At 48.8% G+C, this 27,096-nt stretch overlaps 2 protein-coding genes and 3 pseudogenes across 10 annotated transcripts in view; 3 read left to right on the top strand and 2 right to left on the bottom strand.

The window, feature by feature from the left end:
* Positions 1–2,315: 2,315 nt before the first annotated feature.
* Positions 2,316–2,872, bottom strand: LOC101604458 (annotated as a pseudogene).
* Positions 2,873–6,955: 4,083 nt separating this feature from the next.
* Positions 6,956–9,053, top strand: Hgh1 (HGH1 homolog). The gene is made up of 6 exons (XM_004656313.2): positions 6,956–7,635; positions 7,715–7,815; positions 7,906–8,004; positions 8,196–8,287; positions 8,373–8,495; positions 8,572–9,053. The coding sequence occupies exons 1-6, from the start codon at positions 7,028–7,030 to the stop codon at positions 8,737–8,739; spliced, it is 1,191 nt and encodes a 396-aa protein (XP_004656370.1). The 5' UTR covers positions 6,956–7,027; the 3' UTR covers positions 8,740–9,053.
* A 454-nt stretch (positions 9,054–9,507) lies between these two features.
* On the bottom strand, positions 9,508–15,080 carry LOC101610898 (annotated as a pseudogene).
* A 1,364-nt stretch (positions 15,081–16,444) lies between these two features.
* LOC123458898 lies at positions 16,445–16,622 on the top strand (annotated as a pseudogene).
* Positions 16,623–23,802: 7,180 nt separating this feature from the next.
* Positions 23,803–27,096, top strand: part of Mroh1 (maestro heat like repeat family member 1) — an 80,883-nt gene continuing 77,589 nt past the window's right edge. For 7 of the 9 annotated variants that reach the window (XM_045143250.1, XM_045143253.1, XM_045143252.1 and 4 more), the window contains exon 1: positions 23,803–23,861. The gene's annotated coding sequence lies outside the window, so the exon portion shown is untranslated. Of the gene's footprint in view, positions 23,862–24,201; positions 24,222–27,096 lie in introns of those variants that run through there. The other 2 variants (XM_045143247.1, XM_045143246.1) reach the window with 2 other exon arrangements.

Raw genomic sequence — 27,096 nt, 5'->3', positions numbered from 1 at the left:
GTAGTGGAAAATACAAAAAACCCAGCTGCTTAGCAGCCGCTGTCCCAGTCCTCCCGACACTATGACTGACTGAACGGCTGCTCAGCGGTCCGGACTGAGACCTCCGCGAGACGCATCACTGATCCGAATTCATCTGCCCGACACGCTGTCCGAACGACCGAGACGACTGAGACTCGCCTTGAAAACTGCGAACCGAGAGAAAGTCGGAGCACGGACCCCGCGTCGCCAGGTTGTGACGTCAGAAATCTCACAGACCGAGTCTCGCGATACTCCCAAGTGTCGCGATATCAGGTTGTATACATTTTAGACTCACTAGAAATATTGTGTTAGTAGTGATGAATATAATTTGGATATATATTATATTAGCTATAATATTAGTTGTGATAGTTTGGACTTGCTTGTGTGTGACTTTCATCCCAGTAAACTCCTTTGCGAGTACACCAGCGTCTGAGTATTATTGACCTTCATGGGCGGAATCCTCTCAACCAATCACCTTTGAGAGTGCTCGCGACACTCTTACATTCTTTCCACCACCTCTTCCACAATGGACCCTGAACCTTGAAAGGTGTGATAGAGATATTGCAGTGCTGAGCACTCCCGTCACTTCTTTCCAGCACCGTGATGCCTTCTGAGTCATCCCAAGATCACTGCCATCTGAAAAGAGAAGATTCTCTGCCAAAAGTGAGAGTAGCATTAATATAAGGGTATGAACATTAAGAGAAATGCTTACTGGGCAGTTTGATGAGCATAGTATATACATTTAGCCAGACAGCAGCAGACGTTACACCCCTAGGGCTCATGACTACCTGTTTTAAGTTTTCATTTTCAAGGATGTATTCCCTCCCACGGAGGGAATATATCTAATTGGCCTCTAGTCCAATTAGAGGGCAGTTGGTTTCTACCATGACAGACGTGCCACTATGGCACCTGTTGGCTCATTTGGTTGGCTAACTTTTTAAAAACAAATTTTGAGAGAGAGAGACAGAGAATTGGCATGCCGGGGCCTCAGCCACTGAAATTGAACTCCAGACATTTGTGCCACCTAGTGTGTATGTGTTACCTTGCACTTGCATCACTTTTGTGTGTCTGGCTTATGTGGGATCTGGAGAAAGAGCAAATATAGGTCCTTAGACTTTGCAGGCAAGCACCTTAACTGCTAATCCATCTCTCCAGCCATGGTTAAACTTATTTGAAACAGGTTCTTGCTATATATCCCAGGTTAGTCTCCCACTCTTTATTTTTATCTACTTATGAACGAGAGAGAGAGAGAAAGAGAGAGAGAGAGAGGGAGAGAATAGGTATTTCAGAACCTCCTGCCACTGTAAACTAGCTCCAGATGTATGCACCTCTTTGGGCATATCACTTTACATGGGTATTGGGGAACTAAACCCAGACCAGCAGGCTTTGCAAGCAAGTGCCAACTCTCCAACCCACTTCCAACTGTTGATCCTTCAAGTAGTGGGATTATAGGTATGTGTCCTCAAGCCCAGATTAGAAATGCTTTTGGGGCCAGGTGTATTGGCTGATGCCGTTAGTTCCAGTACTCAGGAGGGCTCACCGTAAATTCCAGGTCAGCCTGTACTAGAGTGAGACTCAACTTCAAAACAAACAGCCAGGCGTGGTGGTGCACGCCTTTTAATCCCAGCACTCAGGAGGCAGAGGTAGGGGGATCACCATGAGTTCTAGGCCACCCAGAGACTACATAGTTAATTCCAGGTCAGCCTGGACCAGAGTGAGACCCTACCTCGAAAAAAATAAATAAATGCTTTGGGAGGATTCTGTTGTTGTTGGTGCTTTTGTTTGTTTGTTTGTTTTCAGAATCAGGGATGTATTCCCTCCCATGGAGCAGGCCTCCAGTCAAATTTCATTTATTTGAGGGCAGTTGGTTTCCCCCATAAAAGATGTGACACTGTTGCACCCATTGGCTCATTTGGCCTGGTTGGCCAAGTATCAGGCTTGTGTTCACTGTTGAGTATCTTCACTGGTGATTTCTTTCTCTCCCATTGAACTGCATGTAGCGTGGCTTTTTCCAGCTTTCTGTCAGCTGATCTACATAGAAATACTTTTTAAAATTATTTTATTTATTTATTTCAGAGAGAGACAGACAGAATGGGTGCACCAGGGCCTTTAGCCACTCTAAACGACCTCCAGGTGTATGCACTTCCTTGTGCATCTGGCTAACATGGGTCCTGGGGAACCAAGCCTCGAACTGGGGTCCTTAGGCTTCACAGGCAAGCACTTAACCACTAAGCCATCTCTCCAGCCCCCTTTTTTTAATACTGAAAAAATTAACAGGTTATTATAATTTATCTTATTTAACAAGCTAGGAAGTTGGCAGCCATCAGTAGTTCCAGTGCAATTGGGACTTTGGGAATCTCATGGAGCTGTTAGTGTAGCGATCCTTGTAGGTAAAATACATGCGTACTTTTTTTGTTTGTTTGTTTGAGAGCGACAGACACAGAGAGAAAGACAGATAGAGGGAGAGAGAGAGAATGGGCGCGCCAGGGCTTCCAGCCTCTGCAAACAAACTCCAGACGCGTGTGCCCCCTTGTGCATCTGGCTAATGTGGGACCTGGGGAACCGAGCCTTGAACTGGGGTCCTTAGGCTTCACAGGCAAACGCTCAACCGCTAAGCCATCTCTCCAGCCCTACATGCATACTTTTGATAGCACGTGTGAAGGGATCTCTCTTAAATTGACCTCATTGGTTTCATAATCAGCAAACTGACCTGGCCCACTCAATATGGCTTTTATTCTTCCCAATGGTAGTGCATGTTCCTTTTTACAATAAATTTGTGACCATCAGAAGATATTAATTTGACATACATGGAATCAGGGCCTTCACAGCCACCATAGGTCCTCTCCTCTCTGTCAACTATGCTCTTATGAAATTCTATTTGGATTCCACAGGAACTTTGGTAGTTTCCTGTCTGTTTCATCCACAAGATATCTTCAGATTCCTGTTTTCAGTTTGAAAACGTATGGGTAGACATTTCTAGTACATCTAATAGCTTTTGTGCATAGTCAATCCTCAGCCATTGCAGTCGGCTGTGTCCCTGTGCACAGCCACAGCCCCTATTCAGGGCCACCCCTCCACCCCCAGCTGCCTACCCCAGTGAGTTCTGGGGCACTAGGAACTCTGTCCTTTTTTAATGAGAGAGGGAGAGGGAGAAAGAGAATTGGTGCGCCAGGGCCTCTAGCCCCTGTAATCAAACTCCAGATGCATGTGCCACTTTGTGCATCTGGCTTACCTGGGATCTGGGGAGTTGAACATGTGTTCTTAGACTTCACAGGCAAGCACCTTAACTGCTAAGCCATCTGTGGTGGTTTGATTCAGGTGTCCCCATAAACTTTGGTGTTCTGAATGCTAGGCTGTCAGCTGATGGAGATTTGGGGATTAATGCCTTCTGGAGGGAGTGTTTTGTTGGGGGTGAGCTTATGGGTGTTATAGCCAATGTCCCATTTCCAGTGTTTGGCACTCTCCTGTACCTGTTGTCCACCTGATTTGGGCCAGGGGGTGATGTCCACCCTCTGCTCATACCATCATTTTCCCTGCCATTGTGGAGCTTTCCCCTTGAGCCTGTAAGCCAAAATAAATCTCTTTTTTCCCACAAGCTGCTCTTGGTTGGGTAATTTCTACCAGCAATGCATACCTAACTACAACACCATCTCTCCAGCCCAAGAAATACTTTTTATAATGTTTTCATTTATTTATTTGAGAAAGAGACAGAAAGAGGCAGACAGGAAGAAAGTGAGTATGTGTGCACCAGGGCCTCCTGCCACTGCAAACAAACTCCAGACACATGCACTACTTTGTACATATGGCTTTATGTGGGACTGGGGAACTGAACCTAGGTCATTAGGCTTTACAGGCATGTGCCTCTAACAGCTGAGCCATCTCTCCATTCCAGAAACTTTTTTTAATCACTTTTTTAAAAAAATTTCTTTTTTGGTTATTTTGAGGTAGGGTCTCATTGTGGCCCAGGCTGACCTGGAATACACTATGTAGTCTCAGGCTGGCCTTGAACTCATGGCAATCCTCCTACCTCTGCCTTCCAAGTGCTGGGACTAAAAATGTGAGCCACTATGCCCAACTTGGAACACTTTTTTTTTTTCCAGGTTAAATAGATTCAGATTTATTCAGTTTTATTTATTCAGATTTATTTCAGTATTTTAGCCAAGCATGGTGGCTCAGATCTGAAATCATAGCACTCAGGAGACAGATGGAAAGATCACTCCAGATTTGAGGCCAACCTGGGTGACATGGTAATTGCAGGTCATCCAGGGCTACAGAGTGACAAAGAAAGAAACAAGGAAACAAACAGCTACACCCCACATTTTAACATATTTCATTATTCCAAAGCAGAGAAATAGTATTTCCCCAAAGATCTGGCCACCAAATAACTACCATCTTTTTACTCTGTGACAAGCTCCTGTGCTAGACTATCAGGAACTATAAAGAAAAATAGCTAAAATTCCAGTCCTTAACTGCCTAAGGATGAGGATGTGGAGGATGTAGGGCATGGTAAGAGGATAAACAAACAAACAATAAAGAGCATCAGGCGCTTGCCTGCAAAGCCAAGGGTGGAACACTTTTTTGAAACAAGATATTTTCAGGTAGCCCAGATTAGCCTTTAACTTGCTATTATTTGTGGAGGATAACTTGCTATTTGTGGAGGATGACCTTGAATTCCTGATCTTTCTGCTTCCACCTTCTAAGTGCTAGGATTAAGGTATATGTCTCCAAAGAAGACACCATCTTGTGCTGGCCTTTCTCCTTAACTGCTAAGCCATTTCTCCAGCCATATGTGCTGCCTTTTTTTTTTTTTTTTTTTTTTTTTTTTTTTTTTTATGAGGTAGGATCTCACTCTGGCTTAGGCTGACCTGGAATTCACTCTGTAGTCTCAAGGTGGCCTTGAGCTCACAGTGATCCTCCTACCTCTGCCTCCCAAGTGCTAGGATTAAAGGTGTGTGCCACCACACCCGGCTATGTGTTGCCCCAATGTTGCAACATTAGGCTCAATTAAAGCTTCTTGCCAGTTTTCTTTTTTAAAAAAAATACACACACACACACACACACACACACACACACACATTTTACATTGCCGAGGCCCTTGGTTTCCCACCAAGAATAGATGGTAAGACCCTATTGCTGAAGACTCCACATACATACTTGGGCTGCAAGGCCACTGAGAAACCCTGCTGGAGGTGAGCTGAAAACCGCCTCCATATAGACCAGCTGACAGAAAGCTGGAAAAAGCCACGCTGCATACAGTTCAATGGGGGAGAGAGAAATCAACAGTGAAGATACTCAACAGTGGCTACTAAAAACCTTGTATTTGGCCAGCCATGCCAAATGAGCCAATGGGTGAAATAGTGACACATCTGTTATGGGGGAAACCAACTGTTCTCTAATTGGACTGGAGGCCTGCTCCATGGGAGGGAATACATCCCTGAAACTGAAAACCCACAATAGGGGTAGTCATGAGCCCTAGGGGTGTAACATCTGCTGGTGTCTGGCTAAATGTATATATATATTATGCTCATCAAACTGCCCAGTAAGCACTTCTCTTAAAGTTCATACCCATATATTAATGCTACTATTCACTTGTGGATAGAGAAGCTTCTCTTTTCAGATGGCAGTGACTCTGGGATGACTCAGAAGGCGCCATGGCGCTGAAAAGTGACAGAGGAGTGTTCAGCACTGAAATATCTCAATCACACCTTCCAAGGCTCAGGGTCCATTGCAGAAGAGGTGGCGGAAACAATGTAAGAGCCAAAGGAAGGGTAGGACTCTTTACAACGTCCTCCTTCAGACACAAAATGGCCTGGATATCCATGACTTTGCAGTGCCTTACAGTACATAAGACCATCATAATAAGAAGAAAAGATCATGACATCAAAATAAAAGAGAGACTAATTGAAAGGGGGAGGGGATATGATGGAGATTGGAGTTTCAAAGGGGAAAGTAGGGGAGGGAGGGAATTACTTTGGGATATGTTTACAATTACGGAAGTTGTCAACAAAATAAATAAAATAGTATTTTATTTTTGTTTATTTTGAGAGGGGGGGCAGGCAGAGAGGGAGAATGGGCGTGCCAGGGCCTCCAGCCACTGCAATCAAACTACAGACGCATGCGTCACCTTGTGCATCTTCTTGCCAGTTTTCTTACCTACTTTCAGTAGACCGGTCTGAGCTGGTAACACAAAGACAGTGGTGGTAGTGGTGACAGTGGAGCAACAGCAGCAGAGCTACAGGGGCAGAGACCAGGGAAGCAGTGGCCTTAAGAGGCAAATGGTCTTATAGACACCCTGCTCCCAGGAGCTGTTGCTGGCTACTGTTAAGGGCTGGGATATCCTGAGCCCTAGGCTTTACACATGAGCTCTAACACCACTCCCTACACTTGATCTTAGCCAAAAGGCCGAGAAGAGATCTAACACCACTCCCTGTAGGACTACAGGGCCACGTACTCAAGGCTGCATGAGGGCTTAACATTAGAGAGTGCCATCAACCGCTTTGTCAGAAGCCAAGGGTTACAAAAATGGCCTCGGACCAGCAGTCTGCTAGGACACGGAGCTAAGAAGCCTATTGCCCTTCTCTCCCTCCCGTGGTGGGAAATGTGCCTGCTAAGATCATGCGGAGCCACAGAGAAGAGAGGTGTGAAAGGAGGGACGCCAGGATCCCCAGAAATTACGAATTCTGTGGATCGACTAGCCGGTTTTCTTTGTCCAAGTCAGTCCGGGTTGGACTTCTGTCACTGGCGACTGAAGAAGTCTTGCTACATGATGCAGAGCTAGGCCCTCTGAAACCCAGAGTCCTATCTAGTGCAGTCTCCGTCGTAGGCTCCCGACCCTTCCTCCCCACAGCAGCCCACAGTGCTCCGCGCCGGCCGCGCCTCCTCGGGCGGCCCCGCCCCTTTTAGCTGGTGGCTTAGCTGGGATTGGGCGCCTCGGCTTCCGTTTGTTCGGCGGCTGGAGTCGGGCGAGCCGTGGCCCTGGAGGGGTGAGTGGGCTCCAGTCGCCAGCGGCATGCTGGAGGCGGGTCCGGGGCCTGCGGGCACGGGAGCGCTGTCCGGGCAGGAGAGCAGCCCCGACGCCGAGTTGGAGAAGCTGCTTCCGTTCCTGGGGCCCGGCGCGCGGGCGGATCTGCAGGCCGCCGCGGTGCAGCACGTGCTGGCGCTGACGGGCGCGGGCCCGGGCCGCAAGCTGCTTGCCGGGCACGCGGCGCTGCTGCGGGCGCTGGCCGAACTGGCGGCAGCCCGGGCCCCAGCCCCCGCCCGTGACGCTGCCCGCGCGCTCGTGAACTTGGCTGCTGACCCCGGCCTGCACGAGCCGCTGCTGGCGGCCGACCCCGAGCTGCTTGCCCGCCTGCTGGGCCGCGCGTTGGACCCACAGTGTCCCTGGGCCGAAGAGGCAGCCGCCGCGCTGGCCAACCTCAGCCGCGAGCCGGCGCCGTGTGCCGCGCTGATGGCCGCCCTGACAACCGCAGAGCCCGGGCTGCTGGGTCTGGAACGCCTGGTACGAGCGCTGTGCATGCCCGGCTATAACGCAGGCACCCCTCTGCATTACCTGGGGCCGCTGCTCTCCAACCTCAGCCAGTTGGCAGGGGCGCGTGACTTTCTGATGGACCGGGACAGGTGAAGACCATGTGCCTGCGTGGGCGGGGAGAGGGGGTTGGACGTGAACCGGAACAGCATCGAGTGGTGCCTCGAACAGGTGCGTGGTCCAGCGGCTGCTGCCTCTTACCCAGTACTCAGACTCCTCCGTGCGCAGGGGCGGAGTGGTGGGAACGCTTCGGAATTGCTGCTTCGAGCACCGTGAGTGGTGAGGAGGGGCTTGGGCCATTGCTGGGTTAGGGATTAGACCCTGGGGTATGGACTAACCCCCTTCCTTGTCCACACCCCCAGGACACCATGAATGGTTGCTCGGTCCTCAGGTTGACATTCTCCCCTTCTTGTTACTGCCTTTGGCAGGGCCCGAGGAATTCTCTGAGGAAGAAATGGATCGTAAGTGGGTTGGGTAGAGAGGGAAGCAAGTGGGGAGAGGAGGGGAGAAGGAAGTGTCCACGTCTAGGGTCTCTTAAAGCCTTCCAAGAGGTATTTGGCACTCAGAGGGGAGACTCACCCAAGTAGCGCTGGGCCCAGGTAGCCCACACCAAGGCCAAGGCGCAGCCGTTCGTTCCCACACTCAATCCTAGGGCTACCTGTTGACCTGCAGTACCTGCCATCAGACAAGCAGCGGGAGCCTGATGCTAATATCCGGAAGATGCTCATCGAAGCTATCATGCTGGTGAGCCTGCTGTGATGCTACCGCCACACCACAATGCAACATGTGCCACCATGTTGGCATCTGAGTAACTCTTCCATCTTCCCAGCTGACAGCCACTGCACCTGGTCGTCAGCAGGTCCGAGAACAGGGTGCTTACTTGATCTTAAGAGAGCTACATAGCTGGGAACCAGAACCTGATGTGCAAGTGGCTTGTGAGAAGCTCATCCAGGTGAGTGCAGTGTTGGAGATGTGGGGAAGCTGTGCCCAGATCTAGTCAGTTGCTCACCTGCCTCCTCTGCTGGCAGGTGCTTATTGGGGATGAGCCAGAGCCTGGCATGGAAAACCTGCTGGAGGTGCAGGTGCCTGAAGATGTGGAACAACAGCTGAAGCAGCTGGATGAGAACGAACAGCAAGAGCTGGCTGGAGAGTCGGGAGGGGTGGGGTCCTACCCACCTGGGACCCCTTTGGCCTGAGCACTATCTCAGGCCCACCTTTGCCAGGCTTCCCACAGGGTTCTAGGGTGATTGCACAGTAAATGTTGAAAGGATTGAGGACACTTCCCAATCCTGTGCCTTTCTGCAACCAGCAGAAATGAAGGCTGATAACCACCTTTCATCCCAGCACTCAAGAGGCTGAGGTAGGAGGAATGTCATGAGTTTGAGATCTGGCTGGGGGCTACAAAGTTAGTTCCAGGACAGTCTGGCCTAGAGTGAGACACTACTTTAAAAAAAAAATAAATCTAAATAAATACAATTCTGAGCTGCACCTTTGAGCCAAAGCCTGCCAATTTACAGTGTCTCATTCCACACCTCTGAAGCTAGAGGACTCTTTTGCCATGTGTTCTCACACCATAGCTACGTGTTTGATTGGGTGACAAGTGTCTCCTTTGCCATGATGTCCTCCAACCTTCCATTAAAGCTGTGGTGTGGGGACTGATTTCCCCTTGCCAGAGCCTCAGCCCTCCCTATGTAGATAGCTACACCCTCAGTTCCATATAATACATGCTTTATCTACCCATGTCTACCCACCCTTAATTGACCAGGTAGTGCCCAGAAATTTTCCCAATGGTAAATGTGGGGCACAGAGTTGCTGCCTGCCATGGTGCACCAAAGCCCAAGGCTGGTCAAACACACTTCTTGCCTGGGGACTTCCAGGAACCTGAGGGCCAGTCCAGAGGTACTCTTCTTACAGATGTCCTGTCTCTTGTGACTAGGGCCAGAGGTGTTCTCCTTAGAGATATCCTACCACAGGGGGCTCCATAGTTGCTGCTGCTTTGGGTATACCCAGTCTGTGTATACCCAGTCTGTGTTTGAGGATACTGCAAGCTGGGAACCCTCCTGTTTCTCTGCAACAAAGCATAGTAAGAATCAGGTGGGGTGCCGAGGGACCACCTGGTGTCCATCCTGTCACCTGGGACTTGTGCCCCACCTGGCATAGTGCCAGGTATGGAGAACAGCATGTGCTCTGCAGGCAGCATCCAGCAGTGTGCAGCCATCTGTTGCAGTCCCAGGCAAGCATGTGGGCACAGCTGGAGCATTCCCCGGATCAGCTCCTACACTCTGCAGGAGAGTGCTCACAGCTGGGTCTCCAGTCACCCTAACCTTGGGCTCACACCACTGCCAGATATGCTGATAAGTAGAGGGTCCTACTTTTCAATGTGGTAAAGGTTTGAGCCTCCTGCCTATTGAAGGGAAGACAGGCATAAAAGCAATGTTTCCTGGGCTAGTGCTACACTCAATGGGGCCACTGCTTTTCAGTCAGTCCTGTGCCACTCTCAACTCAATTTTCCTAATGTGCCAGATCAGTCTAAGGTAAAATGAGCCTTTCTGTGCAGTCCTAGTCTCTGGCTACTCTCCAGGCCTGAGCTAGTACTTGGGAGGGACACAGAATGGTGGTGCTCACCTGGAGACAGCCCTGACTGGAAGATGGTACCATGGCACATCAGGTGCAGCATGCAGAGGAGTTGGTGTTCCTTGAAGGGCAGCTTCCCAGACACCATGGCATGGAGGATGATACCTCTGGGAACATGGCCTTCTCACAGGGTACTGCCCTGCCCATACCCACCCATGAGTTCTGCAGAGGGTGCCTGGGAGCACTCACAGGCAACTGTTGCAGTCCGGTTCGCATTGCTGGTAGAAATCACCTAACCAAGAACAGCTTCTGGGAAAAAGTTTTATTTTGGCTTACAGGCTCGAGGGGAAGCTTCACGATGGCAGGGGAAATCGATGGCATGAGCAGAAGGTGGACATCACCCCCTGGCCAACATAAGATGGACCACAGCAACAGGAGGGTGTGCCAAACACTGGCATGGGGAAACTGGCTATAAAGCCCATAAGCCCGCCCCAACAATACACTCCCTCCAGGAGGTGTTAATTCCCAAATATCCATCAGCTGGGAACCTAGTATTCAGAACACCTAAGTTTATGGGGGACACCTGAATCAAACCACCACATTCCGCCCCTGGCCCCCATAAACTGATATCCATACATGATGTAAAATACAATGAATTCAATCTGACTTTAAAAGTCCCCATAGTTTTTATCAATTCCAAGGATGTTCATATATCCCCATAGTCCAAGATCTTTTAACTGAGCCATAATACCAAAATATAACCTCAAAAAACCCAGAATGGCACAGAATAAACATTCACACTGCAATAGATGGCATTGGGCATAGCAAAGAAACAGTCAACCAATACAAGATTTAAAACAACCAGGGCAAACATCAAACTCTGTAGCTTCAAGTACAGCAACTCTAGCCAGTGACAAATCTTCAAGTCCGATAATTCTAACCAGCAACAAGTCTCTGGCATTCCAATTCCGCCCCTCCAGCTAGGCTACTCACAGTCCTGGAAAACTTCATCGGGGCCGGCAGCTCCTCGGCAGCCATCTCATGGTCCCGGCATCTCCACTGGGTCTCCACTGCAATCCACGGTTCATCTTCATGGCCCCATGGGGTCTCTATGCAGGCAACCAGCAAACCCGCTTCACACTGCCCATGGCCATTTCCAAAACACAAGACCGTGTTGCAAACTCAATGACCCTCTTTCCAGCATTTCTTATACTCCACAATACCAGGTAGGGTGCCAATTTGTTAATCCAGGGGGGAATAAAGCAGACTGAAGAACAGGACACTCCTTCAGCACTCAGGCCCTTTCAAAAGAATCATTCTTCTTGTTGCCCTAGCACAGGTCAGCTAGCCCCGTCTCAAAGGTTGTAATCTTTCAGTTGCAGCTGAACGGGCAACAGCTCACCCAAAGATTTTTCTTTCTGTGCCATATCCCTCTGCACACACCAGTTCATTTCTATGCAAAGCAACCCTGCACAACTTCTCAGGACATGGGCATAATGAGCAAGCTTCTCACACAAACTGCTAGCCCAGTCCAAGCAAAGCTCTTTCTCACCCTCATAAGCCAAACCTCACAGTCCATAGTTCTTACTGCCTTCAGGTCTTTCAGCTCTGACCAGAATAGTCCATCAAGCTGTACTTACAGCACTGCAAAGCATCTGTTAGGCCAAGGTTTCAAATCCTCCCATATTCCTCTTGAAAATTAGCTCCAAAAGGCCGAAGCCACATAGTCAGGTGTCTAGCAGCAATCCCATTCCTCGGTACCACTTTACTGTTGCAGTCCGGTCGCATTGCTGGTAGAAATCACCTAACCAAGAACAGCTTCTGGGAAAAAGAGTTTTATTTTGGCTTACAGGCTCGAGGGGAAGCTTCACGATGGCAGGGGAAATCGATGGCATGAGCAGAAGGTGGACATCACCCCCTGGCCAACATAAGATGGACCACAGCAACAGGAGGGTGTGCCAAACACTGGCATGGGGAAACTGGCTATAAAGCCCATAAGGCTGCCCCCAACAATACACTCCCTCCAGGAGGTGTTAATTCCCAAATATCCATCAGCTGGGAACCTAGTATTCAGAACACCTAAGTTTATGGGGGACACCTGAATCAAACCACCACAGCAACATAGGTCAGCCTCACCATTATACTTTCTGTTATAAGGATCTTAGGCCTCATAGGCCACAGAATGGCAGAAGGTGCTCAGCAGTGAGTTCTTTAGCCCCATGCAGTTGGCAAAGCCAAAATCTGCAGAGCATGCAAGCAGGGAAGGGTAGGGAGAGTGTGCTCAAGAGGATAGTGGTCTGTTGGAATGGTAAGGGATTGGAGCTTGGAGAGAATGAGTGAGCAAGGGGTCTGCATGAGTTTAGCATGGTGGGTTTGGGCTGAGGTGAAAGCAAGGTATGGTAGGAGACCTGGAGGTCAGGGTTAGGTCAGAGTTGAGGGTAGGATCCTGCCAGGGATAGGCAGGAGTTGGGAGGCTGGTCCAGAAGTAGTCTGCACCGAGAGTGGGGCCTGGGCTCACCTGTCAGCTTTAGGAAGCTGTTGCGGTCTGGTTTACATTGCTGGTAGAAATCACCCAACCAGTAGCAGCTTCTGGGAAAAAGAGATTTATTTTGGCTTACAGTCTCAAGGGGGAGCTCCACGATGGCAGGGGAAAGTGATGGCATGAGCAGAGGGTGGACATCACCCCCTGGCCAACATAAAGTAGACAATAGCAACAGGAGAGTGTGCCAAACACTGGCATAGGGAAACTGGCTATAACACCCATAAGCCCACCCCCAACAATACACCCCTCCAGGAGGCATTAATTCCCAAATATCCAACAGCTGGGAACCTAGCCTTCCAAACACCTATGTTTATGAGGGACACCAGAATCAAACCACCACAGAAGCCTTGGTCATCCAGGGGGACAGTCTTACATTTCAGGTCCCTGTGGGAGAAGGGAAGGTGGGCTGAGGCTGGGCTCAAGCTTGAGGGTTAGCAGGTAGGCAGGCCAGGTGGCACTGGTACACAATGCTGACATTGTAGTGATGGGCTCATGCGCTGACCAGCTACCAGAACAACCTTTGCCTCCTCCAGGCCTGGACAGCAGCGGAGATTTGACACTGCATTAATGTGCTCCAGTAGGTCACCTCTGGCTGCCAACTCTAGCACCAGGTAGGAGGGCTGGCTGTTCTGATAGGTCTCAGGTCTCGCATAGCTGCACCTGCCAGGACAACCCCTCACTTATCACCCTGAAGAAGGTTTAGGCCAAGAGTGTGCAAGTTGGGTGTGGTGGCGCACGCCTTTAATCCCAGCACTCAGGAGGCAGAGGTAGGAGGATCACTGTGAGTTCTGGACCACCCTAAGACTACATAGTGAATTCCAGGTCAGCCTGGACTAGAGTGAGACCCTACTTCGAAAAACAAACAAAATCCTTTAAGAAAAAGGGCTGGTTAATATTTATACCTTTATATTAACGCTACTCTCACTTTGGGTAAAGAATCTTCTCTTTTCAGATGGTAGTGACCTTGGGATGACTCAGAAGGTATCATAGTGCTGGAAACAAGTGACTGGAATACTGAGTAACATCTTGATCACGTCTTCCAAGGCTCAGGGTCTAATGCGGAAGAGGTGGCGGAAAAATGTAAGAGCCAAAGGAAGGGTAGGACTCCTTACAACATGCTCCTCCAGGCACAAAATGGCCTGCATATCCATGACCTCACTGTGCCTGACACTTCCTACACAAGACCATCATAAGAGGAGGAAAAGATCATGACATTAAAAATAAGAGAGACTGATTGAGATGGGGAGGGGATATGATGGAGAATGGAATTTCAAAGGGGAAAGTGGGGACGGGGGGGAGGGTATTACCATGGGATATTTTTTATAATCATGGAAAAGGTTAATAAAAATTGAGGGAAAAAAAGGGGCTGGAAAGATGGCTTAGTGGTTAAGCGCTTGCCTGTGAAGCCTTAGGACCCCAGCTCAAGGCTCGATTCCCCAGATCCCATGTTAGCCAGATGCACAAGGGGGTGCACAGGTCTGGAGTTCCTTTGCAGTGGATGACAGCCCTGGCGTGCCCATCCTCTCCCTCTCTCCCTCTTCCTCTCCCTCTCTCCCTCTTCCTCTCCCTCTCTCTCTCTCTCTCTCTGCCTCTTTCTCTCTGTGTCACTCTCAAATAAAAATGAACAACAACAAAAAAAAAAAAAAAGAAGAAAGAAAGAAAAAAGAACATGCTGGATCCTGGTTGCAGCACGAGGTTGTCTTTGAGCCCGAGGACCCATGGGAGGTTCTGGGTAGGGAAGGGGGACAAGTAGGCAGTAGGTATGGTAAGGACTATCCTTGTGGGATGGGGAAAGTGGGACCAGCCTGCTGTGTTCAGGTGCTTGTAGGTGGCATTGACTGAGGAGATTTCACAGGGCAGGAACTTTCTGGAGAATTCTGCTGGGGCCTCAGTCACTGATACAATCTTGATGGCCACCTGAGAGAGTTGGGGAGTAATCGCTATGTAGGCTACAGCCCCCTCAGGTTGTGACAGAACAGAGCCACTGTCCTTCATAACACGTTGCTGAACTTGGGGGACTGGCTGGGGGAGCACTCTTTAGGGGGCAGTGCTGGCCTCCTTTTTCTCTTATCCAGGACACTTTATGTTTGAGGGGTTTGGGAACAGAGAACTTTGAAGAAGCAGCAGAACCTGGGAGGGAGCCTGTATGGAGGGAGCTGGGGCAGCTAGGACAGAGCCTGCTGAGACTAGGCTGGCATCACCCCAAGAAGCCTATTGGGAAGGCAGCATGCCTGCCTCACGGTGGTCAGTGATTGGAGTTGTGTTTCTTGCATTAGTGTGTGGCACAGGCCAGATAGGCCTTGGAAAAAGCTCCGAGCCAATTTTCTTGGAGGAGAGCAGATAGCCATTGTCCATGCACTCTTCAACTTGATCCATGAAGACCCTCTGATCCAACCTGTACCTGTTGCTGCTGCCCTTCATGGAGTGCCAGACCCCACAGGCTGGGTTTTGTCAGTCTAACTCACCAACAGCCTATTGGGGTGGGGATAGGGATACAGCTGAAGCCTGTCTTGTGTCAGAGGGCAGGAGCTGGGGAAACAGAGTCAGGCCTGTACCCACCCTAGGGTCAGCAGTCAAGTTTCTGAAGACTTAATGGATGTGGAGCTGAGTGTGTTGGGAGATTCCGGTGGGAGGCTAACAGCTCTGGATTGATTAAGAAAGACCCCAGGGAACTGGGCGTATGTTCTGGAATGGAAGATTCTAAAGCTGCATTTGTATTGTGGCCTGAAAAAAGGTATCCTGAGGGCTAGTGAGGATGGATTAGTATTTAAGGCACTTGCTGCAAAGCCTAAGGACTCAGATTCAATTCCCCAGTACCTGTGTATGCCAGATGCACAAGGGGGTGCATGTATTTGTAGTTCCTTTGCAGTGGCTGAAGGCCTTCACATGCCCATTCCCCCCCCCCTCCCTCCCTCCCTCCCTCCCTCTCTCTCTCTCTCAAATAAAATATATATGTGTGTGTTTGTGTCCTGGGCTGGAGAAATAATGTAAGAGGTTAAGACACTTGCCTGCAAAGCCAAAGGATCTAGGTTTGATTCCTCAACTCCTCAGGACCCATGTAAGCCAGATGCATAAGGGGGTGCCTGCATCTGAAGTTCAGTTAAAGTGACTGGAGGCCTTAGTGCTCCCATTTTCTCTCTGTCTCTCTCGCAAGTAAATAAATAAAATACTTAAAAGGGGGGGCCTGGGGAAATGGCTTAGTGGATAAAGCGTTTGTCTGAGAAGCCTAAGGACTCCAGTTCGATCTCCCAGGACTCATGTAAGCCAGATGCACAAGGGGGCACATGCGTCTGGAGATAGTTTGCAGTGGCTAGAAGCCCTGGCATGCACATTCTCTCTTTCTCTCTGCCTCTCCCCCACCCTTCTCTCAAATAAATAAGTAAAATAAAGGCATGAGCAACCATTCCTGTCTTAAAGTGTCCTGAGCCAGGTGATGGTACACACTTTTAATCCCAGAGCCCAGGAGAGGGGGATCCCCAGGAAGGGGATCACTGAATTTGAGGCCAACCTGGGACCACAGTGAGTTCCAGGTCAGCCTGGGCTAGAGTGAGACCCTAACTTGAGAAAAATAAAAAAAAAAAAAAACCCACACATGCAAAAAGGTGTCCTGGGCTAGGGAGATTGCTCAACAATTAAAGGCACTTAGTTGCAAAGCCTGCCATCCTGAGTTCAATTCCCCAGTAACAATGTAAAGCCAGATGTACAATATGGTACATATATCTGGAGTTCATTTGCAAGAGGCCCTGGCATGTTCCCCCTCTGTCTCTCTCCTCCAAAATGAATAAATTGCTTCTCAGCCTTCTGGATAAAATCAAATGTAGTATATGTAGTTATCAGTTTAATATCTGTTATGTCTATCCAGATGAATAAAATATTTTTTAAAAGAGAGAGGGGGTGCTGGATAGATGGCTTAGCAATTAAGGCTCTTGCCTGCCAAGCCTAAGGACCCATGTTCTACTCTTCAGATCCCACATAAGCCAGATGCACAAGATGATGCAAGTGTACAAGGTTGTACATGCACACAAGATGGCACATGTGTCTGGAGTTAGATTGCAGTGGCTGGAAGCCCTGGCATGCCAATTCTCTCTTGCTTGCTCTCTCTTACTCTCTAAAAACATAAAAAATAAAAAAGATATCCTTGGGCTAGAGAGCTGGCTTAGCAGTTAAGGTGTTTGCCTGCAAAGTCAAAGGATCCCATTTCAATTTTCTAGGACCCATGTAAGCCAGAAGCGCAAGGAGATGCATGCACCTGGAGTTTGTTTACAGTGGCTAGATACCCTGATGTGCCCAACTCTCTGCCTCTTTCTCTCAAATAAATAAATAATATTTATTTTTTTAAAAGGTGTCCTTTGGGGCTGGTTTAGAGGTTAAGGTGCTTACCTGCAAAGCCAAAGGATCCAAAGGATTTAATTCCCAGTACCCATGTAAGCCAGATGCACAAGGTAGCTCATGCGTCTGGAGTTCATCTGCAGTGGCTAAAGGCCCTGGCATGCCCATTCTAAAACGACTTTCTTGTCGGGTGTGGTGGCGCACACCTTTAATCCCAGCATTTGGGAGGCAGAGGTAGGAGGATTGCTGTGAGTCCAAGGCCACCCGGAGACTCCATAGTGAATCAGGTCAGCCTGGGCTACAGTGAGACCCTACCTTGAAAGACCAAAATAAATAAATAAATAAATAAATAAATAAATAAAATAACTTTCTTTTATCTTAAAAAAAAAAAGGTGTCCTTTCAAGACCTGTCATTTCTGGGACATCATCTTGGGTTAGCCTTGTCCTATGTGATACTTTCTTGGGGGTGGATCAGTGAGAACCTTCACCAGGGGCTAGTGCCAGGGTGAGGCTTATCTGAGAGAAAGAGGCAGATACAGAATGGGTGTGCTAAGGCCGCCAGCCACTGCAAACAACTCTAGACACATATGCCACCTTGTGCATCTGGTTTATGTGGGTAACTGGGGAATCAAACCTGGGTCCTTAGGTTTTGCAGGCAAGCGCCTTAGCCAGTAAGTCATAACTCCAGCCCTAAAAAAGGCCTTTAAGGCCTAAGGACATAAGGAAGATGCAAGGGAGATAAAATATGTACCAGCTACTGTATGAAATGCGCCCCTCATTCTCTGAGGGGGCATCACAGCCACTGCCACCTGTATCAGAAGGACAAGGCTGGGAGACCTATTCTGATCTTCCACTTGAGCCTGAGCTTCTCCTCAGGCTGGGCCTGATGCAGGAAGCTTCTCACCGGGGGCTCTGCAGGCTTGGCAGGCCACCTAGGTCTAGGAGCTGGGAACATCTCCCTGGTTCAGGCCTCCAGAGTTCTGTGAGCACTGTTACCACCAGCAGTAACAGCTGACTTAGATTGGGCACCTGCCATGTGATAGGTGCCATTTGCTGTTCTAGGCAGTCATTTAGTTACAGCTCCTACCTGTCCTACTTTTGTCCATTCCCTGAACACAGATGTGTGAAAGGTAGTTCATATCTAGGATCATAAATATAAACACAGTGGAGCAACATGTTTTGTAGGTGATGAATTTGAGTTCCACTGGTGGCAGAGCCCAGGCCCAAGTGTGAGGTCTTTGCTGTCAGCTGGAAGGACCAGCACAGTGGGGCAAAGGCAGCTGTCTTGAGAGCATTATCCATAAGGGCCTAAGACATGGTAGAGGTACAGTGAGTCTGGGGTCCTCCTAACGAAATCTATGGGTAGAAGTGGCCTTTCTGTGCATTGAGATTGGATTGATATAGGCAGGCCTGAGCTCGTCAGACACGTTTCCTCATTTCTACTGGCCTATGAACTTAAAAAAATTTTTTTGTTTATTTTTATTTATTTATTTGAGAGCAACAGACAGAGAGAGAAAGAGGCAGATATATATAGAGAGCGAATGGGCACGCCAGGGCCTCCAGCCACTGCAAACGAACTTCAGATGTGTGCACCCCCTTGTGCATCTGGCTAACATGGGTCCTGGGGAACCAAGCCTCGAACCAGAGTTCTTAGGCTTCACAGGCAAGCACTTAGCCACTAAGCCATATCTCCAGCCCCCTCCCTTTTTTAAAAAAATACTACCTTGCTCAGCTAGTGTCCTTGTCTGGCAAAGACAAAGACTATGGACAGCAGGCTGGGGATACAATTTAGTGGATAAGAGCTCTGTGTAAGTAAGCATGAAGACCTGAGTTTGATCTCCAGCACCCATGTAAAAAGCTAGGCAAGGGCCAGGCGTGGTGGCGCTTGCCTTTAATCCTAGCACTCCTGAGAGGCAGAGATAGGAGGATCACTGAGAGTTTGAGGCCACCCTGAGACTACATAGTGAATGGTCTGCCTGAGCTAAAGTGAGACCCTACCTCAAAAAATTGAAAAAAAAAAAAGTTAGGCAAAGAGTTCATGCCTTTAACCCTAGGGCTAAGGTGGGAGGGGAGACTGGAGGCTCCTTGGACAGGCAGTCTAGTTAAAAAGCGGAAGTTTAGGTCCAGTAAGACTCTGACTCAGAGAAACAAAGTGGGAGAATCAAGGTTTTTATTTTTTATTTTTTTCCAAGGTAGGGTCTTGCTCTAGCTCAGGCTGACCTGGAATTCACTATGTAGTCTCAGGGTGGCCTTGAACTCCTGGCAATCCTCCTATTTCTGCCTCCCAAGTGTTGTGATTAAATGCATGTGCCACCATGTCTGGCTCAGGTTTTTGTTTTGTTTTTTTAAGGTATGGTCTTGTTTTAGCCCAGGCTGATCTGGAATTCACTATGAGGTTTCAGTGTGGCTTTGAACTCTTAATGATCCTCCTGCTTCTGCCTCCCAAGTGCTGGGATTAAAGGTATGTACCACTACCACCTAGCTAAAGTTTTGTTGTTGTTGTTGTTTTGTTTTTAATTAAAAGAATATAAAGGGGGCTGGAGAGATGGCTTAGCAGTTAAGGCATATGCCTGCAAAGCCTAAGGACCCAGGTTCGATTCTCCAGGTCCCACATAAGCCAGATGAACAAGGTGGCATATGTGTCTGGAGTTTGTTTGCAGTGGCTAGAGGCCCTGGCGCACCCATTCTCACTCTCTGTATCTCTCTCTGTCTCTTTTTCTCAAATAAATAAATAGATAAATAAAATGTTTTTAAAAAAAGAATATAAAAAATACAGCCACGTGTGGTAGCACACACTTTTAATCCCAGCACTTGGGAGACAGATAGGAGGATCCTTATGAGCTCAAGGCCAGCCTGAGACTACATAGTGAATTTCAGGTCAGCCTGGGCTAGAGTGAGAACCTACACAAACACAAACAAAACAAAAATACAGACACAATAACTGGCCTGGGGCTGACCTGGGGGGTTAGGAAGAGAGAGACTGTTCCCAGGTATTGAATGCAAGCTTGCTACCTAGGTGTTAGAAGGGCTGAGGTGGCATGAGTGGCCTGGTGAAGGTGGTCAAAGGTCAGTGCTTACAATGACCTGCCTGCTCTACATCAGAAGAGCAAAAGGGCAAATTATGTGACTTTTGCCAGGCCTGGAAGCGCCACTGGAAAGTTGTTGAGTCCGGGAGCCGAAGCCTCCTAGCTGAGTCCCTTTCACCTTCTTGGTTCTTATCTTAAACCAGGAACTAAGCTGGGTATAACAGAACCAGATACACAATAATCCTTTTAGCTGGGCATAGTGGTGCATGCCTTTAATCCCAGCATTTGGGAGGCAGAGGTAGGAGAATTGAGTTTGAGGCCAGCCTGGAAGTACAGAGTGAGTTCCAGATCAGCCTGGGCCAGAGTGAGACTCTACCTCAAATCTTTTGCAAAATCTTTGATTTTCCTCCTCCTCCTCTTCATTTACACTCTTAGTGGCCCATCAACTTCACGGAGCTTCACTGAGCACCAACATGTGTTGGGCCTCATGCTTAATGGTAACAGTAACATGAAGTTGCAACTCATGCTGGGCAGCTCTTGTGCTTGAACAGGGAAGTGATGACTGCTTAGCTGGGGAGGAACACAGGACCAAGGAGACATGTCGGGCAGTGGCCATGGCCGTGATACTGCAGGGCTTCAGGCTGGATAGTGAGCTGTCCAGGTGTAAGCTTGGAGAAGGCTTCCTGCCCTGGCAGCTCCTGTAGTTAGACCCTCCTACTTGCTGGCACCTTGCAGCCAGTCTTCTCTGTGCAAAGGACCTCACTCTTTCCTCCATTGGTATTCTGTCCCTCTCTCTTGGGCTCTGTTTTCACAACAGAAACACGCTCAGGTCCCTGTCATTGTGGAAATAGACTGTCCTGTTTCAGTGTCTGGAACCCTCCTCTGCCCACTGACCTCCCAGACCTCATCTTACTGCAGCTTGACTTCCACTTTTAAGGATATTGTCAATGCTACTTGACTGCTTCCTTTTTCTGATGGGGTCTTTCACTTCTTGTGCTTTCAAAACAATGCCTACTCCTTTCTCCTGACCTCTGCACACAGGCAAGTGATTTCAGGCCCTGGTTCTTTGCAAGCACCCAGTCTCCCCACCTTTACTTTCTCTGCAGCAAAGTTGCAAATCCTCCCAAGAAATCCTTCTTGTATCTTCTATAATGCCTTACTAAATATATAAAAATCACTTGCCATTCTTCATGGAAATAGAAAAAACAATCCAAAAATTCATTTGGAATCAAAAAAACCTCAAATATCTAAAATAATACTGAGCAACAAAAATAAGGCTGGTGGTATCACCATACCTGATTTTAACCTATACTACAGAGCCACTGTAACAAAAACAGTGTGGTACTGGCACAAAAACAGACATGTAGATCAGTGGAACAGAATAGAGGACCCAGATGTAAGCCCAAGTAGCTATAGCCACCTGATATTCGATAAAAATGCCAAAAACACTCATTGGAGAAAAGACAGCCTCTTCAGCAAATGATGTTGGGAAAACTGGATATATATCTGCAGAAGGATGAAAATAGATTCTTCCCTCTCACCATGCACAAGAATTAAGTCCAAATGGATTAAAGACCTTAACATCAGACCGGAAACTCTGAAACTGCTAGAGGAAAAAGTAGGGGAAACCCTTCAACATATTGGTCTTGGCAAAGACTTTCTGAATACAACCCCAATTGCTCAGGCAATAAAACCACAGATTAATCCCTGGGACCTCATGAAATTACAAAGATTTTGCACTGCAAAGGACACAGTGAAAAAAGCAAAAAGGCAACCTACAGAATGGGAAAAAAATCTTCGCCAGCTATATATCAGATAGAGGATTAATATCTAGGATATACAAAGAACTCAAAAAGTTAAATAATAAGGCATCAAACAAGCCAATCAAAAAATGGGCTATGGAGCTAAATAGAGCATTCTCAAAGGAAGAAATACGAATGGCATATAAGCATCTAAAAAAATGTTCTACATCACTAGTCATCAGGGAAATGTAGATTAAAACTACATTGAGATTCCATCTCACTCCTGTCAGATTGGCCACCATCATGAAAAGAAATGATCATAAATGTTGGTGGGGATGTGGAAAAAGAGGAACCCTTCTACACTGCTGGTGGGAATGCAATCTGGTCCAGCCATTGTGGAAATCAGTGTGGACGTTCCTAAAACAGCTCAAGACTGATCTACCATATGACCCAGCAATAGCACTCCTAGGCATATATCCGAAGGAATCATCTCATTTCCTTAGAAGTATGTGCTCAACCATGTTTATTGTTGCTCAATTTATTTTTTAAAATTTTTATTAGCATTTTCCATGATTATAAAAAAAATCCCATGTTAATTCCCCCCCACACTTTCTCCTTTGAAATTCCATTCTCCATCATATTACCTCCCCATCACAATCATTGTACTTACATATATAGAATATCAACTTATTTAGTACCCTCCTCCCTTCCTTTCTCTTCCCTTTATGTCTCCTTTTTAACTTACTGGCCTCTGCTACTAAGTATTTTCCTTCTCACGCAGAAGCCCAGTCATCTGTATGCTGCTCAATTTATAATAGCTGGGAAATGGAACCAGCCTAGATGTCTGTCAACTGATGAGTGGATAATGAAGATGTGGCACATTTATACAATGGAGTTCTACTCAGCGGTAAAGAAAAATGAAGTTATGAAATTTGCAGAAAAATGGATGGACCTGGAAAGGATTGTACTAAATGAGGTAACCCAGGCCCAGAAAGCCAAGCGCCACATGTTCTCTCTCATATGTGGATCCTAGCTACAGATGATTGGGCTTCTGCGTGAGAAGGAAAATACTTTGTAGCAGAGGCCAGTAAGTTAAAAAGGAGACATAAGGGAAGAGAAAGGAAGGGAGGAGGGTACTTAATAGGTTGATATTGTATAAATGTAAGTACAATGATTGAGATGGGGAGGTAATATGATGGAGAATGGAATTTCAAAGGGGGAAGTGTGGGGGGGAGGGAGGGAATTACCATGGGATTTTTTTTATAATCATGGAAAATGTTAATAAAAATTAAGGAGGGTACTTAATAGGTTGATATTGTATATATGTAAGTACAATGATTGTGATGGGGAGGTAATATGATGGAGAATGGAATTTCAAAGGAGAAAGTGTGGGGGGAGGGAGAGAATTAACATGGGATTTTTTTTATAATCATGGAAAATGCTAATAAAAATTTAAAAAAAAATCACTTGCATGTTTATTGGCCTGACCTGATCACCTTGATTTCCACGGCACCTCTGAAGGGCATGCACATGTATACCTGTCTGCTAGGTGGTTCCCAACCTAGGGTCTTTGGATATCTGGGTGTTTACAGTGGGATGGTATAGTACCTGACAATGCCAGGTGTGCGTCCCGGACAACTGCACCTGGCGGGTGTACCTGAACAAGTAAGTGTCTGCACTGGAACCGATTTGCTTGGTGCATCTGTGGGCTCGCAGGCTGACTCGCCGCCGCACGTGGGGGCGGTGCGCTAACGCTGAAAACCTCCAGGGTGGGCATGTTGGACGCAGCCCCCAGGCAGCCAGGTGCGAACGCGCCCCGGGACAGCGCCTGCGCAGTGCCTTGCGCTCCGGCGGCGATCCGGCCTGCCCCTCCGGGGTGGAGGGCCCTGGGCGGGGCACGCCGGCCGCGGCGGCGGCGGGGCGGGGCTGGCGTGAAGGACGGGCCCCCGACCAGTGAGCGTGGAGCTCGCGCGGGGCGGGGCCAGCCGCCGCGCGCCGGGCCGTGGTTGGCCAGAGGGCCACAGGCCTAGGCCGAAGCTCCGCCCGCCCTGGGCCGCCGGGAGCCGGGAGGGCGGCGCCGGGCTGAGGCGGCGGGGGCTGCTCAGGTAAGCCGCGGGTGGAGTAGCGCGTTTGGGGTGGGGCCCAAGCGGCCCGCGGGGCTTCTGGGCTGGACGGCCTGGGGGCTGCCTGGTCTGCGGGCGGCGCGGGAGTAGAGTTGGGGGCCCTCTCCAAGGTCAGCGATCCTCGGGGCGCTCCTCCCCAGGCTCTGGTGCTCCCGGGGGGTCCGTGGGAAGAGAGACCCGAGAGCTTGCGATTCAGGACCTCTTCGTGTGGCCCGGGTCCCTGTCTCTGCCTCCTGGGGAGACCCGTGTCCCGGCTTCTTCCGGGTCCTCGGGGCCCCGAGATCCTGTCCCTCTGGGATCCTGGTCCTTCAGCCTTGTGCGGCCGGTAGGAGTCTGGGCGAGGTTCGTGTCCGGGCTCCACGGCAGGGCCACGGTGCTTCTCTGTGTAGCTGAGCTTAAACCCTGAGACTTCCAAAGCTTGGGTGCACAGCGGCCACTAGTCTTTCCTTGCTGTCTTTTCGATTAAACAGGCAGTCACGAGGATTGCTGGTCCTAGGCCAAGGGCTTTAGGAAGTCCAACTCTAGCTAGGTGAGAGCTAGGGCTGAGCCAGGCGGGCCCTCTGGATTTGGGTTCCCGTTTTCCTGCAGCGTCAGTGCGGCTGCAGTGCGGGTCTCTGCTCTACACACTTTGCAGGGCTCAGGGTGGGGACTGGATGGAGCCATAAACTAATGTGCATTGAGGGGTGCTGGGGAGGAGCCGAGGGGCTGGCGTGTGCAGTGGCCTGAGGATGTGAGCTGGAGCAGCTGTTGGGACAGAGGCTAGCTTTGAGGAGCTAGCCTGGGAGGTGGGGACCACTTTGGAAGTGGAGACTTGGGGAGGGAGATGGAGAAACAAGGGCTGTGGTGCTGATTTTTGACCTACGTAACTACTGAAATGCAGGAAAGAGGCAGGTGGGGGCAGGACCCATGAGAAGGCAGGGATGAAGATGATGGGTTGAGTCTTAGTGCTGTTGGGCTTGAATGGCCGTGGTCTCTGTATGGAGACCCTCAGTAGACATGGGGTCCTGGGAGAGATGAGAAGCTGTGCAACTCACTATTTGTGGGACATTTCCTTCTTTCTTTTTGGGGGGTGGGGGGTCGAGGTAGACCTTCACTCTAATCCAGGCTGAGCTGGAATTCACTATGTAGTCTCAGGGTGACCTCGAACTCATTGGTGATCCTCCTACCTCTGCCTCCTGAGTGCTGGGATTAAAGACATGCGCCACCATGCCCAGCTGACGTTTCTTTCTTTTTAAATATTTTCATTTATTTACAAGCAGAGAGAGAAGGGGGAAAGATGGGGAGCATGCCAGGACCTCCAGCCACTCCAAACGAACTCCAGGTGCACGTGCCACTTTGTGCATCTGGCTTTACGTGATAATTGAACCTGGGTTTTGGGCTTTACAGGCAAGTGTCTTAAGCACTTAACCATCTCTCCAGCCCTCTTCTTTTTAACTTATTTTATTTTGTGTGTGTGCATGTGTATTTGCCAGTACTTCCAGCTTTTATGTGGCTCTGGGGTTGTATTGTGTGGCAGGCACTTTATGGGATAGTCCTTGGTGATATGTCTAGGATGTGGTTGGCTGTGACAGCTTCTGCACTCTGCAGGCCTGGAAATACTGCTGTCCACAGGGGCCTAGCTGCTGGGCCTCAGGCTGCATGGTCCATGTGAGAAACACCTTTGGTCTATGAAGTCAGAGTGGAATGATCTGAGGTTGAGCCCTTTGTTCACTTGAAATTAATGTCCAGGCCACCAGCTTCTTCAGATCTGCATTTTACCACACTTCCTCCTCTCCCAGAGTTGACTGCTGAGGGACCAGAGGTAGAGCCTGTGGGACATGTGCCTGCTCGAGTTGACAGTCATATGTGCGTGGAGAAGCAGGCGTCTGTGCTAAGGCTCTTTCCTAGAGGGCCAGACGAGAGGGGCAGTTGCTACTATTTGATCAGCAGTTAAGCCTCCTAATGTCTTGTCTTTGAGCTGAGTTTGGAGCCAAAGACATCGTCTACCTGTGCCAGGGCACACAGGGGAGAACACACCACAGCATCCTTGTGGCTCTTGAGCGCTCCTGGCCAGTACTGTATATACTGGCTGCTGAACACCATGCAAATTGGTGTTTCTTCACTGACTTGGAGGGGTCACCACCTTATTTCAGTGATTGACATGTAAGCCAAGTGTTGAGAAATCAGCAGAGAATTCCTGACTGTGTTGTCCTGGGACACCAGCCCAGGTTCTTGCTGGCAACTCTAGAAGTTGACTGTCTAGGTAGGGCCGCCTGTGAATGCATGTGCCTAACCCCCTAGTCTGGCTTATCTTTATTGCCATTGGCTGTGGTATATTATGGTATGTGTGAGGCTGAGAGCCTGTTGGGCATTTTTTGAATGTGTAGCCAAGAGGATGCAGCTTTTTCATTCATGCAAATGTGTGTGCTAAGAGCTGGATGTGGTGGTATGTGGCTGTAATTCTGCTACTGGGTGATAGAGGCAGGAGGATGGTGAGTTTGAGGATATTTGGGCTTCATAGTGACACCTTGTTGAATGAGGGAGGGGAGGGAGACTGACAGATGGACCTATGTAGGCAAGAAAGACTTCATCAACTATCTACCCTTCACCTCTCACATAGCATTTTACATGTTTTTCGGATTTTACCTCGAAGTTGATTGGCACCTGTTTTTTTTCCCCCCTCTCTCCCTCCCTCCCTTTCTTTTTTTTTTTAATTTTTATTTATTTGAGAATGAAAGAGAGAGAGAATGTGTGCCCCAAGGCCTCCAGATACATATGCCACCTTATGCATCTGGCTTCTGTGGATACGGGGGAATTGAGCCTCTAACTGGGGTCCTTAGGCTTCACAGGCAAGCACTTAACTGCTAAGCCATCTCTCCAGCCACCTCCTTTTCTTTCTGGAAAGCCCAACAGACTGTCCTTGTTTTATTTTATTTATTTTTAACATTTTATTTTTATTTATGTATTTATTTGACAGAGGAAGAGGGAGAGGGAAAGAATGGGTGGGCCAGGTCCTCCAGCCACTGCAAATGAACTTCAGACACGTGTGCCATCTTGTGTGCATGCGTGACCTTGCACACTTGTGTCACTTTGTGTGTCTGGCTTATGTGGGGCCTGGAGAGTCGAACATGGGTCCTTAGGCTATGCAGGCAAGCACCTTAACTGCTAAGCCATCTCCCTAGCTCTTTTTCTCTTTTTCTTTCCCTCCCTCCCTCCCTCCCTCCCTCCCTCCCTTCCT

The sequence above is a fragment of the Jaculus jaculus genome, chromosome 2, assembly GCF_020740685.1.
Source record: "Jaculus jaculus isolate mJacJac1 chromosome 2, mJacJac1.mat.Y.cur, whole genome shotgun sequence".
Classification (NCBI taxonomy): domain Eukaryota; kingdom Metazoa; phylum Chordata; class Mammalia; order Rodentia; family Dipodidae; genus Jaculus; species Jaculus jaculus.
This window is presented reverse-complemented; position numbering and strand designations above follow the sequence as displayed.

What these genes read in the sequence shown, in the direction of transcription:
- Hgh1 (XM_004656313.2), top strand. Translation starts at nt 7,028, where the DNA reads ATGCTGGAGGCGGGTCCGGGGCCTGCGGGCACGGGAGCGCTGTCCGGG. An exon ending in GAATTGCTGCTTCGAGCACC is followed by an intron (nt 7,816 to 7,905) that starts GTGAGTGGTGAG and finishes CCACACCCCCAG; the next exon opens with GACACCATGAATGGTTGCTC. An exon ending in TCATCGAAGCTATCATGCTG is followed by an intron (nt 8,288 to 8,372) that starts GTGAGCCTGCTG and finishes CCATCTTCCCAG; the next exon opens with CTGACAGCCACTGCACCTGG.